Here is a 15,746-nt window from a genome sequence, read left to right on the forward strand (position 1 = left end):
CTTATTATTTCTGACCCTAACATCTTAACCACAATAAGTATCACCCGCAAAATAATACCTCCTTACATTTTTACAGATGTTTCTGCTTAGCTTAAGCTCACATCTCCTCTTTCAAGAAAATCATACAGTTCAGTTGTAGGCTCATCCTTTGTTCAAATCACTGAGGCAGCACGACTGAGTTATCTGCCACAGCTATTGTCAATTCTAGGGCTCTCCCTCCCTGCTCACATATAAGCTGTTCTGTAGCAGCTGTTTGACTAAGTTGTGACCTCTGAAATTTACCTAATAATTCCTCACATATAGTGAGCAAAGCTGGATATTCCATTCCAAATAGGATTTAATTCATGCTTTGTAATGTGTAGAACAGCAATACTTTGCTCAGTACATATATTATACTCTACTTGATACAAACCCAATCTTCTACCAGGAAGACTTTAAATAATAAATTTCCCAATAAGCCTATGTCACTTTCCATTACTGGATAAATAAATTCAGTGCTGCTGAAACCATGCCTGGAAGTACTTTTACCATGATGCATCATTTGTTATTTGTGTTTTAGAGATGTCAGTGATTTGGACGGTCATGAACAAATGTGACCTTCCACTGAGCAGAAATGAACTAGAGGTCTTAATGGCAAGAATAATCAGAAACTAGTTACATCTCTTGCATTATTTAGTTCTTGCCTGAAATGGGAAAAAGAAAAATAGGATCTGGGTTCGACAGTGCATTTCAGCCTTCTGAATGCTTGCAATCCAGAAAGTACAGAAGAATTGAAGCTCAGGCAGTAACAGACTGAATCACACTCAATAACTAGTACTAGAGCCAGGTAGGAATACACGTTAAGGTGATGTACCTTACTGTTATTATTTTGCTAACTACTTTGTAGAGAACCACAAGTTTCAGAACTAAATTCCTTGTCCACAGTTGGTGCGTACTAGGAAGGTTGTCTGACTTGAATTCCAGTTACTGGGTTGAAACAGGTGAGCAAAGCTTCACTTTCAGCTCAGCCGGAAAGTGGAATTACAGGCAGATACATACTCAGGTGCTGAACGATCTGGTCAATCGTAGGTTTGAAAAGAGCATTCATTGCATCCGGGCTCATCCTCAGCATTCCCTGGGAGGACCACTTCACAAAGTCCACACTGGAAAAGAACGGTCAGAAAGGACATTAAACCACTACAGCTGAGCTTTAAGAAACAGCCAAGCACTCACAAGACACACTAAATAAATAAATCAATGAGTTTACAGAATCTGTGTGCACTTTGCTTGGAAGAAAATGCCTCACCTCACCCTAGCCCCATACCAACTGCAACAATGTAAAATTTCAAGGGAGAAACGTTATTTTTGCTTGTCTAATTGTTGTTTTCTCTGCCTGATTGCCTTCTGTAGCATTACCAACGCTCAGCTGCTCCCTGAAACAGCTGGCAGTCCATCCAGTGCTCGCTCATCTGAAACAGCACTGATTCATCCCCAGAAGGGCAACATTTAGATTATAGCAGCAGCAGGCCAAAGCCACTGGAAACACACGAGGAAAACATGTAAGGATTGGAAGCTTCAGAAGGCAGAAGGGAGCACAGCATTTTTAATGCGGCATAACATTTGCTAAGTGAATCCAGGCACTATGTTATTCCACCACTGATGCACATCCATATAGCTCAGTAATCTCCTCTACATTCATGCACATAATATGTCATCTTTATACTCTTTCTATTCAGTTATCCAATTAATTCCATTTTATTTGAAGTGAACACTTAGCATTCCCTAAAATGAAAATCCCTAAGATAAAAAATACTAAATAAAATCCCTAAAGATTCACCATTAAGACTATTCATAAGAAGGAGATGGTCTTGTGAGAGGGAATATTTCCAGAAATTTTTAATCATTTCAGAACCTCAGTCTCATGTAGGAAGCGACTCCAAACTGGATTCCAAGTCATTTAGGCTTCAAGTACATATATCAATAACTTCAGGAAGCGATGTAGGAGTTTCAGCCTGCATGCTACATTCTACATTCACGGGATTAAAAAATGCAGAGATAAGCCAAGGTACAGGTACTAAATATCACTTCTTCTGCTCTCAGGTCCCAAGCATCCTGCCAGATCTGCAGGCTCTCCTGTTCATTCTCTTTGATGCCATGCTACAGGAGACCTGGAGTTTAATATAACTTCAAAAGATGCAAAATGCTCACTTCTGCTTTCTCCTCACTTCCCGTGATCTTGTCTTTTAGGGTGCTTTCTTGATACTTACAACCAGGAATTAAAACCTCTGTAGGGAATTATGTCTCCTCACCTCCTGAGCAAATGATCTAACTGTAGGGCTCCACGCAATAGTGTATGTTTTCACCAGTGATCTTGTGCGTTCATAACTTCCCTCAAGTCATTAATATACTTACACGTCACATGCAAGATCTTGGATTTGTTCCAGGGTCCAGGCCTCTCTAAATTAAGGTTCTAGGTAACTAACTTCTAGATGTCAAATTCTGTATTTGATCTGACCTTCCTAATTAACATGTAAGAGACTCAAAATACATGGTCAAATTCAGGAAAGTGATGCAGTGGTGGCCTAACAAAAGTCATCGAAACCAACAGAAAGCATGGAAAGCAACAGAGTGCAAGTCTTGTACAGAAAAGCTTTTGCAAGGGACTGATCAGAACTTTTCATTCTGGAAACTGCACCTCAGGCAATCCTAATTTTTTATCCTTATATTACATTTTTACATTATTATCTTTCAGTCTACACGTAATTAGTATATTTTAATTATTTGTCTTTGCTATCAGTAGTTAATTCTGCATCCATTTGGATTCAATCGTCTACTCACTTGCTTTTCCTCAAGGCATGTTCTACACTGTGACCTCGAAACTTCTTGTAATAGTCAATGAAGGAGAAAGGCAGAGTGATGTTTAGTGGATTGGTCCTGTCTGGAGCTGCTGCCCGTTTACGGGACTCAAACGCTATCATCAGATCTACCCAGGCAGCAGGACGCTTGATTTTAAATTGCTCAATAAAATCTTCTCCAAATATTTTACACAGGAGCTTTTCAAATTCATAGTCCACACCTAGAGAACCATATGGTCCACCTGTATCACAAACAAAACACAGCTTTAATATTCTGAACTGCTTACAAGATTTCAAGCTGACCAAATACACATCAGATTGACACTACTAGGACTGCCATAGGAGAAGGTCTACAGAAAAAGGTATATTTTCTAAATATAGTAGTTGGTCTAATACAGAACATAATCTTACCTTTGCTTCACTTTTACTCCTATACCATCATAGCCACTGTAACATTACCACTATAAAACAGAAACATTTTTATTAGAAGCAAAGGAAACTGCCTCCTTATCCACACATGAGAAGGTGTGAGTTGGACTCGTATTCAGGAATAACCAGACTTGATGTACAGTATCCCATTTGCTCTTACTAAGTTGTTTCCCAAGGTAGTCTTACAGCCACCAAGACTGAGAATGCTCAGGGATGAATCATACAGATGAAGACTAACTCCGTGTGGAGACACAGGAACAAATAATAGGCTGTCTCATGTGGGTAACACCTTAGTCACAGGACAAAGTCAAAGGGGATCTGGAGTTCAGCTGCACTTTCTATCTTTGTTGCGGACCAGTCATTGTGCATTTTTCCCCAGGGGATTGTTGACCCTCCTTGTTACCCGGTCTGTGAAATTACTGGGATATATAAGCTTCCCCTTAAATCTAGGGAACCTTCTGTTCAGCGAACAGCCACTTTACTGGTATCTTGTTGCCACACTCAGCTATTCGTATCTCCACAGTACATCTCTCAGTACCTGGACAGAGCAGCACTACACAGGTGACCTCTCAAAGGACAGGAAGGTGATGACTCTGCTAGCAGAAGTCAGACCAGGACCACAGCAGGAGGTCATGGCCTGAATGGGAGTGAGTAACACAGGAGATGGCAGTTCCTTATCCGTCCAGTGTGAGGTTTACCATCCCAAAGCATCAGAAGCATTAAGTGATATACCCTTGTGAGTTGATCAGCAGCTAGGTTATACTAATTCTGAATGCTGGTCTTACTTCAAGAAGAACTGTTACTGAAATGCAGTTGATAATAAGGATGTACATTTCCTTCACTGACAAGTAAAAATATTACATAAACAAAGCAAGCAGTGGCAGTGACATTACCTGTTGCCTTGTATAGCTCCTTAAGATGTCCTTCAGGGAGCCTTATTTGATGGACAGTCATATCCACTGTGCCTCCTCCACTGTCAACAACGATGTAGCGGTCACCTAGTTTCCCAAAGGAACAGGCAAATGATATTTACAGTAACATTACCACAACAGCGCATTGCAATGAACACTTGTCAAGGGCATTATCACCATGAGAGACAGTGACTTACAGAAAGTCATGAATGTCTATGCTGAAGACTTGATTTTTTTTAGTAATTGTAATGCAATGATTGACAATAAATATGAAAATTAGATGTCAAAAGCTATTGATTTAGCACATATGAAAAGCGGTTTAGTAGAACTGCACACACTGCTAGTGTACATTCCAGTAGCTTACCAAATTAATACTATGGCATATTTATAAGGTCTATTCTGAGGAAAATCTTCCGGTTGCATTTTAACACCCCGATTCCTTTCTACAATCTCCTTAATAAACCATATTTTGCTAGAGCATACAGAATAGCAGCTCAGCCTTAGTAACTAAGGGCACCACAGGAACTTGTATTTTTTCTTTTCCTATTTATAATCACTGTGAGAACAATGCAGCGCACAGCACATTTGTGGGGAATGCAATGTTTGCCTGCAATATAAAACCAGTGAGAGCAAAGTTTGGTCAAGAAAGGACACTACCTTCCTCCAATTCGGACCAGATCTCTCCTATGACATTCTCCACCAAAAAGGTACGACTCTGTCGATTACGACGGACGTGCTCCTTAGCTAGTTATTGACAGAGAAAAAAATTACTGAGTATAAGGAGGCATGAAGAAGTTCATAACATAAGGTGCAGGACACAAGTGCAAGCAGGCTGACCGACCTCTATGTAACACTTCCTAATAAAACAAACGAACAAAAATTTTTGCATTAGAATTGGGAACATTCTAGCGTTGTTCCTAGAAAGCAGGAAAAATGTTATTCAGCCACACTGATCTTCCTTGACACTAGTCGATTAAAACTAATAACCTAATATAAAAGCTATGAACAGGTCTGCTGTGTTTTTTTTAACTCATCCTGGTTTCTGAAGCGCAGCCTGGAAGCACACAGGCTTGCAGCCAGCCACGCTCGGCGGTGCCCCAGACGGCAGCCCCAGCCCGCAGCTGGGCCCACCTGTGCTGGGACACGATCCCCACACGTCCAAAATCACTGCTGAGTTTGGGCACTCAGGCACAGGCACCTCCAGAGCCTTTCAGGACATCAGTCTGTCTCAAAACAAGCAGCCAAAAGCACTGCCTCTCAGATTTGTAACTTCTTAAGGCCATAGTGATCACCAAGTCTGACCCCCATAATAGCTTAAATATACACCAATTAAAAATCAGGCATAACCTAGCAATACTATTATAACACTAAGTTAACTTACAAGACTCATTTGCTACTTAAAAATTTAAAAGATACATAACAGTCTGTGAAGAGAAAGCAGAGTAGTGAAAGCCTCTGCTAGTATGCTTCTTAATCAACCCCTACCACTGATCAAAAAAAAATCATTCCCTGTGTAACCTTCACTCACCTTCAAAGGCACATCTATAAAACACTACAGAAGAGAGGCAACCCGTCATGCCCAAAAATATCCTTCTTTCTGAAAATATCAGCATGCAAATCACTGCACGCCTTTTGCTTCTCGTTTCTCTAGTACCTATTGTCAGAAAAAGACCAGTGGCTCCACTTGCTGGACCCTGTGAATGGGACAAGCCTCATTAGCCCCACAGCACTGACTTAGCAGCACACAGAGAGAGCTCAAACCATGAAGCATTCCATGACAGAGCAAGCACTAGGTCCGAGCAAGGGCCTGACACAGAGCCCACAGAAGTCAATGGGAGTCCTTTCATTCACTCCTGTGGGCTAGAAGTGAACACAAGCGCCAGTCTCTAACTACGACTGAAGTAAGGTTAACCTGGCTACTACGAACAGTAAAATTTTTGTTTTGACTTCATAGCAATAATATGGTCCTCGGAGTGCTTCTCTCTCTTGTTTATATTTAAAGGGGTTTTCTCCTTAATCTGTTCTCAGCTTGTCTTGGGTACCTGCCATGCCTTTATGAAATTTTAATTCTAACGCCAAATTAATTCACTCCAAACATTGTTTTAATTAATTTTTACATGAAACCTTTCTCAACCCCAATAGCCTTTACCATACACAGTCATGGAGGAGTAGGGTACCCCCTTGTCCAAGTACAAGCCTGTTAGCAGAAATCCATGACGTGACAGATTCTGCCCAGCTTCAAAACCTTAACCAAACAGAGATACCCTTTTATTTCATTATTTTCCCAGAGGCAAATTCCTGTGTAGCCTGAAAGCGGGTTCATGTAAAATTGCATGGAACTGGAATAATTCAGGACATGAATGAGGGGGACAGAAGGCGAGCAGCCCCTGAAGGGATGGTGTCCTGCAAAGGGATCACGTCCTGTGCTCTGCGTGGGGCTCCGTAACACTGACCACATCTGACAAGTGCTGGCTAATGGAGAGGCATGGATTGGAGAGAATGATGTAGTGTCTCTGCCTAACTAAAAAAAATACCCTCTAGTAAGTACAGGAATAGTTTTAGTAGCTTAATCTTCCATTTCCCTGTACTGTTTTGACCTAGCAAATGTGATAAAATACAAATTCTTCTGAAAAATTCCTTCTGGCATACACTGACACGCTACCACCAATATCAGTGCAACTGTTACAATTCACACAGACTGGAAATCTGACCCATCGTGCAGCAATCACCTTACCCCTTCTACATTTTCCTGTTTTTTATCTCCAATATCAGGCAGGATACCAAGCTCAAAAATCTTTGGTGATGAAGAATGTTTCGGCAAGTGACTTACAGTGTGGTCCAATCTCTGCCCCTCATTGTAAGTCAGTCTTCAAACATTGATATTAGCATTTATATGAGCAATTAACATTGGTTAGATCCCGGCTCAGAAGTGACATATCTAGTTGCTCTTCTGTAAGTAAATTCATTGCTATATTCCAGTACTTTGTATTTCCTGAAGTACTGAAAATAATTAATTCTATTTCGTAAAGATGATATTAAAAAGCATTTGCCAAAACTGTGGAACACCTCAGACTAAAAGTCTCATTGCAGATCCAGTTATTTAACACTGCTTCAATAACGCAGCTAATTGAACACATAATTGTTTGCAACAAATTACATTCAAAAAAACATCCAACATGAACTATTGATTTTAATTGAGGCAGACAAATACTGTTGTGAAAATACCATGCCTCTCCTACAAGATTCCCAACAACAAGGGGTGTGCAAACCTGTCTGCTGGATCAATGCCTAACCTAGTCTAATTACAGTAAACAGCAAAACAGTTTATAAAAACAATCCAATGCTAGCCTTAAACATTTCCAGAGAGCAGAGAGAACAAGAAACGGTAAGAAAACAGCCCTCACAGGCAAAGCAAACTTAGACATACGAATCTAAAGAAGTGAGTCAACAGAAGCAGTAGTACCCTGCGTAAATCCAGTTCCAATAGTGTCACTCGGGCTATAGCCATTGACAGGCGCCCTGCTACTCAGGTCTATCATCTGGTGCAGGCGGAGCTTTCGGCAGTAGATGGAAGCAGCCTCAGGTTCCAGCGCGATGATCAGCTGCTCAGGATTTTCAGGAGATGCCATTCCTGCCTGCGAGACAGAATTGGTCAGAGGAGTGGGGTGGGAAGTGTCATAACCTATCAGACCCTTTTCAGCAAGTGAATAAGCCTCTCGCCAGCTCGCGGTTTCAGTTAGATCAGTCCTCCAAGTTCAACGTGCAAAGAAGCTGCTGCTGTTTGCTAAAGGTCTTGATCTGGGAATCCTCCTGCCCACAATGGATAGCACAACTTCACAGGCTGAATCTTGCCACGCCACACCAAGTGTTTAACCGAGCAGCTGTGTGCCTGATAGGTGGAGAAAGGAAGAAAGTCGTTTTGAAACTTGTGATGAATGGCCTAAAACCTGAACTCCTCATTAACCTGTGAATCTGCCTGCTAAGAGGGGCCCCAGCCTCCTGTAAGAAACCAAGGAATACCTTTGGCCTCTTCTCCCAACAATATTTTAAGTACGCCTGTCTTCACATCCCAGAGATACATAGTCCTTGCTGAAATGGATTCCCAGCGCCGTGTAGCTTACTAGGAATATATGATACTTTTCCAGTAATGCATCTTCTGACTTAAAACTAGCATTTTCTATTTCAAAATCCCTTACTTCTAAGCACATTCGCTTTTAAAACATCTTCAAAATTTCAGTATATTCAAGGACTCAAAATAAAAAAGGGCAGGTTCCCTAAAATGTAATGAGAACAAGCCTAAAAATAATCCCACATTATAAAATCAACAGTTGCCATTCTTTCTATTTTACTTCTGGATCTTCAGCCTCCAGACACATAGATTTTCAAGAAGCCACAAGTTCTCATGTAACCACATCACTGTTGGAGCTGGGCTTAAAGAAAAACAGCAAAGAGCAGTTGACAAAACTGTGTACTTGTTTCTCTTCTCCTGTACTTCTCCTTACTTTATGATTTATGTCTTAGTAAATAAGACAAATAGATTTTTGTAGAAAGCATCTTCTTCATTGTTGATAACAAAAAAGGAAAAACAACAAACAAATTTCAAAATAAAACAGTAAGTGTTTAAACTAATCATGGTTGCTTGTTGTTTTAAAAGCACAGCTCATGATTGGGATTAATGTCACTTTACATCCTTTATTGCTGTGGGGAAAAACCTTCTGCTTCAGTTACATCCGCTGAACTCAACAGCATGATCTGAACTCAGTGGAACTGTTGGGGAAGGAGAATGCTGTGGAAATACCACAGAGTATCAAACCTTGCCAGCTATGTGGCAACACATGTTGCAAAAATACTATATTGAAAAGAATGTTTGCAACTAAACTTTCAAAATTTGGAAAACACAGGTTGATAGCAGCCAGGGTAACCCTAAGAGATACAGAAAGACTAGCAACCAAACACAGGTCCAAGCCAGACCCTCCTGCCATCACACCACTTGCATGCAAGCATGTTGGCAGGCACAGGCTTAGATAAAGCCCTGGAGCTGTACTGGGGATGAAGATGAAGTTCCTGCATTGTGCCACAGTATGAACCAAATCTTTCCTCCAACCAGCCTGGATGTACTAGGCAGAAGCAGGGCTGGTTTCACCCCAGCTCACTTCAACATCGCGTATCTCCAGCTGAGCTCTTCTACACACCGAGCTTTAATTTGTTGCATTGGAAAGGGCAAGGTTCAAGATAGGAATCAATACTTGGTCCCTGACAGATATTTATCTAATCTGTTAAAGAATTCAAAAAATGTATGGTCTCTGCACACAAACTATCTCAGCCCTGTACTGTCTTTGCCTTTGGAAAGTTTTGCTTAAAGCCGAATCTTGATCTTTCTTGCTGCAATTTTAAGGCCAGCACTTCTTGCCCTATTCAGTAAGCGCATGGAGAACAAATAGCTCCCTGCCACCCTGCTGCAGTTTTCACATGTATTGAATCCCTTATCATGTCCTGTGAGAGCTCTTAATCTGAGCAGCAAGTGGATTTTTGTAATATCCAGCAATGTGGATGACCTTGGCGTGCTCAGCCTGCTCCGTGTACTGGGCATTATGTGAGTACCACGACAAAGCAATTCTTAGTCTCATGTCTAACCAACGCACTAAAAGAGAAAACTGTATTTTGGGGAAAAAAATAGTTTGTTGCTAAGAATATTAAAATCCAAAGACTACATCACAAAGCATTTGCAGAGATGACAAGAACTGAGTCGCACACACAGGGAATGCGCTGATATTTCTTAACTTGAAGGGGGAAAAAAAAAAGAAATTGTTTAAATTACAAAGTCGTCTGTTCTAGGAGGGATTCTGGTACAAATTTCCAAGGCTGGTTCCGCTAAAAGAAAACAGTAAACCATTAACAATAATATTTGCTTTCTTCTCTCCTCTGGCAGTAGACTGTACCATGAACTTTTCACACTGCAGCCTGCACATCAGGAGAGGAAGGCAGTGACCTGCAGTGGGTGGACTCAGGTCGATGTTCTCAGACCCTCCAAGTATAGCAGATGCTATTCTTGCTACTTCTTCTCTCTAGATAATATTTTAACATACTCAGAATATCTCCTGAGGAAAACATTCAACAGAAATGACATTTTTAAACAGTTCAAAGCACAAATGAAGAAAATGTTGTGGATTTTTGTTAAAAAGCTTTCCTTGCAGAGTTTGAAGGCCCAGCTACAATGAATAACGTGTTATTTCACATCATAAAGAGACCATACAAATAATCTTGTACAGTGAAAGGTACTAGGCATCCAAAACCTACATATTTTCATAAGTACATATACATATATATGTGTATACATGTATGGATCAACATTGACTATTTCATATGTTGTTTATGTAGTGTTTCTACTTAGATCATCGGAGATAACACGCTACTGTACACATATATCTATACACAACACAGACAGAACGGGGGAAGGGGAGATGAGAAAGAAACACGAATACACACACACTGCTGGGGAGGAATGGAGCAATGAGGTTGCTTTAACACAAGTTCTGAGAAGATGCAGACTTAGGAGGCAGTACCTCTGTCCCGTCATTACAGCTGAGGAGAAAGCGACAGATGGGAGAAAAATATCAGGCTTGCAGAGAAAGAGGAGTGAAAACAGCAGACGGTCAACACAAAGAAACGGTGAGGCATTCACTAAAAATATTAACTGTAGAACTTTGGGAATTCGCTATATTTTACATTTTTCTCTTTCTATCTGCCTCACTCCATGCCCCTGCCCGCTGCTGCCCAAGTACTACTGTAACTAAGAACAGAGATTCATAAGTTAACAGGCTTGAACGGGACAGATCTAAACAACGTCTCGGTATTCAACATTTATAGATCATTCTGGCAGTGGGACAGATGCATCACACTGCTTTTACCTAGGGCAGCTTGCAGCAGAGTTTGTAATAGAGCCATATCTTAACTCACGTCTGCTACAGAGATTTTCTTTCCCCTGTCACACTCACTAATGGTATAAACCCAGTCATCACTTATGAAACATGAAAGAAGCAGACAGCGGTTTTCCCAAAAATGCAAATGTGGAAAACCCATCACGGAATTACAAAAAATCCTTTGAGCATCAGGAAGTTCTTAAAAATGAATTTATTTGCAGAACATTGCTGCATTTATATACCTGGAAGGAGCAAAAGAACGCTATGAAAAGATCTGCTTTAACAGCCCGCTCCAAAGTCCCTTTGCTCAGCTGCCTGAGGACTAGGATTTCATGCTGTGACAGGGGAACTCCCAGACTGTCACTCACTCCGGTAAAACAGGTCTGCGAGCCGGTGCCAGTGCACCGCTGTTCATCTGCCAAGCTGCATCATCGACAGCAAACCTCAGAGCACCCCACAGACTGGAGCACAAATAAATTTACAGTCCAGAAGCAGGTGGATTCTCAATCTGGAGCACTAGCTCTGCTTTTACAGCCCGAGACATGTCATCAGACGGGTGCCACGGCTGACCACAACTACATTCTTGATTCCCTGAACAGCATCAGCTGCCAAGTGTTAGACTAATTCAACATTAGCAAATATTGAGGTCTGGACTGTAGCTCAGTATAGCAGTCTGAGCACTTCCAGAGAACTAAATGGTACTCACTCATTCCATGTGCAGACTCAACATTACTATAGAATAAAAGACACTGCTTTTAAAACCCAGCCTCACATGCCACAACGCCCAACAAAAAACGCAATGCACATTTTTTTTAATTATTGTAATGTATCTGGCCTTAAAGACAGTGCTATATAGTAGAATATTCCACATAGCTTGAGCCTTTTTAAAAGGCAACGAAAGCCATGAGGTAGGCCTAGACGAAGAGCTCCCAGTCTCTGTAAGCCACCATAATTAGAAGTGTCAGCATTTAGCTGAAATACTCCTGTATTTCGTGACACAGCCAGGCAGAACACTGTTGCTCTGTCAGGATTTATTTGTTACCCCATGGTGACCTCAGAAGGAACAGCTTATTGGGAAATAATGCCATCATTGACAAGGTACACATTTCCTATTACTATCCTTTCAAACTTCTGAAAACAGAAGTTAGATCTCCTTTTTTGCCTTTTCAGAGAGATACATCAGGCATCTTTTCATAGGCAAACAAAAAAAAAAAAAGCCTGACCACTGACTCATAACACAAGGAACATGCATTACATGGAGTGCACCTGTTTCTTTGAGCTATAAAACCGAATAAAAGAACTGATACTAAGGTCTTAAACAGTGCAAAAAAACCTACCACATACAAAAAAAATAGTACTCCTTCTGTTGAATTTAAGATGCCAATTTATTATTAGAATTGCATGTTAAGTGGAGTCAGCCCCAGGCATTTTGCATTCATCTTTATTTCCTTGAGCTTCACCTGCCTAGAAATCCTCTTTTTCTCTCTCTTTCATGTACACAGATTTCCTCTTCACTCAAAAAGCTTTTAAGTCAAGCTTGTTTTCCGAATACCAAAACTTCCAAAATCTCACAGCTGACTGTGAGGCTCTCAGCTCACACTCCAGCTTTTGTCACTGTCAGGCAACACATAACCACGCTTTCCTGCACACAGCAGCCTGTTATCAATCATTTCTGAACCTTCTGCCCTTCCACCAGCGCTGGGTGATAATGCAGGCAGGCACACACACTTCCACAAGATCACTGCATAGGTCTAGCTTACTTTTGGAACCAGATCATTAAAAAGGGCCAAACCTGCAGAATGAAACCACACGAGGGGCACAACTGCAATGACCAAAACACTGCCCTGTCTTGCACAGATGGTCCAAGAACTTTTCTCCATCCAAAAGGAAAGTATTTGTGTTAAGTCTGTTTGTACAATAATTAGACTTTCATGTCCCTGAGGCTGTGTGGAGGAAGAATAGTCTATAGCTCAGTTGTCAAACCCAACTGCAGCTCTGGGGTGGCCCCTAGGCTGCTCCACAAGCTAGCGATGCTACCCTGGAGGGAACAGCAGCAGCTCACGGGACCAAACCAGCCCCACGCAGGCAGACACTGAGAAGACCCATAGCGGAGGGATCTGCTTTAATGATGTTCTGCAGCACAGAGGGTTGGGGAGATGAAAACATTAAATAAATAAAATAAAGGACAAGGTGCATTTTACCCCATACTACTATAGGATTAGATTCAGGTGGTTCTTGCACTTCAGTGTTATGTCAACACAGGCAGCAAAGCCCCAACCTATTCAGATGCAGCTGTACTTATTATTATAAAATCAACATCTTCCTTACGGCAAAAATATGGTGAAAATATATATTAATCTTAACACAGAATCTGAAAAAGATCCAAAAAGTAAAAGAGAAATGGTTAAGAGTCTGTACATGTTGGAAATATTGGAGGTACAAAGGAGCACTACACAGACTTAGAATTAATCATATCTGTGCAGGCAGTCTGGTCTTGACCCCTGTTTCACCAGAATCTAGAATCCTGCGCCAGAGCAAAGTGCAGCTGGGTCTACTTCAGCGCTAATGCTCACATTAACGTGCAGAGTGGGGGTCTTCACCGCTGCCAGAGGAGCACAGAGGCCACTCTCACCCCTTGATTCCCCTTTGGTCCAGGGAGTAGTTCAGGCCAGGTCTCTGAACTGGAGAAAATAATCTAACCGAGAACCATCTTTTACCCATTTAGTAACATTTGCTACATCACTTTCCGGGTCAAATGGAATAAGTAAATTATTCCAAAATATACTCACAAATTTTTAAAAGTGCATTTTCTCTTGATAAGAACGGTGCTTATTCTCAAGAGAAGTGAATTTTACTTTCTGTTGCACTACTAACCAGTGAGATGATCCTGGCAGACTCTGTACTCCTTACTAGCTCAGATTACCATCTGTAAAATACGTACAAAAGCCAACGAAAGAAAACATTCTGTAAACTATGCATAGAGTAATATAATATATTACTTTCATGTCATTTAACCTAGATCTTTCAGAAAGAGAAACAAAATGAGAATGAGGTTTGATTGGATGAAGACTAATTTACTGCTTTGATAAATTTTGTCGTCCTCTAAGACCCAATTCAGCCCTGCGTCAGTGCCGTAGGCATTGCATTCACAAATAATAAGACATATCCAGATACAAAAATGCAGAAACATAAACAGGCTAAACAGATAAACATGTGCAAGAACCACTCTCATCAGACAGTTGGAAAAACAAGGCACAGAGAATAAAAGCCTTGGCTACTGTTGCACCGGAGGCCACGAGTAGGTGGGCGTTCACTCCACAACCCCAGAACTTCAGTTCCATATCCCAGCTAAACGCTACTCTTCACCAAACAGCAAGCTTCAATTTCTGCACGTGACATGTAGCATGTGCAGAAGCTGCAGGGACGGCTCCATTGCAGCTTTGGGTCCCCATTTTGCTTTCAGAGTTTTTCACCTCCACCAGCTGCATCACTTTAATCACTTCTGAAGCGTTGCTGCAGACCAGATGAGTGTAATGATCCATTCTTCTGGGTGGTAGGAAGAACCTTTTAATCCTGTTTTGCCACTAAAGCCACATTTGTAGGCACCAGAGGCAAATTTAAAAAGTTAGATTCCATTAACCAGAGGCAAATTTAAAAAGTTAAATTCCATTAAGTAGCTCCATAAAGATAATGTTGTTCATTTGCTCCATAAAGATAATGTTGTTCATTAGGAAATGAAGCTCTGCAGGACAACATCATTCAGCCAGAAAACAGAAGCTGAGAATTAACATCAACATTTTTCTATTTTCCACTATATTTATTATAATTAGCAACAATAGGAAAGCCATGATTACAAGTTAAGCACTGCGCAGCCCGCATGAAGAAAGTATTGTGTGACTGAATCAAGGCAACACAAAACAGCAGTTGGAAATTAAGTGTCTTGTGAAATGTACACTGTTCAAACTAATCAGTTCATTGTGCTAACGGATTCACGATAACACCATCCACTTAGTGCTTTGATAAGCGAGCTCTTCTCTAATCCTCCTCCTTTTTCACTAGCTAGCACTTTCTCCAGCTCCATGGCACCAAACTGGGATGTCACAAATGAACGACGGAGATCTAATTACAGAGGCAGAGCATGCCAGGAAAGAAGATGAGCAACATGGGAAAAGCCTCAGCATTATCACTGAGAGGCGCGTAAGGGGGAGCTGGGTTGGCAGGGAGTGGGGCTAGTGGATATCACAAAGCTGGATGGAAAGCACAGAGCATGCAGTTTTGCTAGACCTTCAGCCCTGAAGCTTCAGAAGCCTTCACAAAAAATGTCTGAAAATCACTACACCACCACATAGACCGACGCTTTGCTGTTAGTCTTCACAGTGATGAAGAGTACCACAGTACAATAAGTATCGTGAATAAATACAAGTGTGAGGTCAGCCAGCCCATTTAGCTCAGTCCACTTATCTGTTCAAAGACAGATTCTTAAAATTGCTCAACAGCCACAGAACAAACAGGATTTCAAAGGCACCCATGCTGCTCTTAGTGACCACAGCAAAGAGGCTGGGTTTGCCAAAGGCAGGAGCAAGAGCTGCTGGGTGCTGCCCTCCTTTCACAAATTCATCCCCAGGATTTAAGAGCCTAGATGGAAATTGAGA

General features: G+C 41.3%; 1 protein-coding gene across 1 annotated transcript in view; it reads right to left on the bottom strand.

Moving 5' to 3' along the window:
* Nucleotides 1–15,746, bottom strand: part of HSPA12A (heat shock protein family A (Hsp70) member 12A) — a 61,114-nt gene that overhangs the window by 5,661 nt on the left and 39,707 nt on the right. Inside the window, exons 7-11 of the mRNA XM_075423813.1 lie at nt 7,638–7,809; nt 4,832–4,918; nt 4,157–4,261; nt 2,818–3,076; nt 1,039–1,142 (exon numbers count right to left, since the gene is read on the bottom strand). Of these exons, the coding sequence (XP_075279928.1) occupies nt 1,039–1,142; nt 2,818–3,076; nt 4,157–4,261; nt 4,832–4,918; nt 7,638–7,809 (727 nt within the window). The remainder of the gene's footprint in view (nt 1–1,038; nt 1,143–2,817; nt 3,077–4,156; nt 4,262–4,831; nt 4,919–7,637; nt 7,810–15,746) is intronic.

Source organism: Opisthocomus hoazin, chromosome 6 (assembly GCF_030867145.1).
Source record: "Opisthocomus hoazin isolate bOpiHoa1 chromosome 6, bOpiHoa1.hap1, whole genome shotgun sequence".
Taxonomy (NCBI): Eukaryota; Metazoa; Chordata; class Aves; order Opisthocomiformes; family Opisthocomidae; genus Opisthocomus; species Opisthocomus hoazin.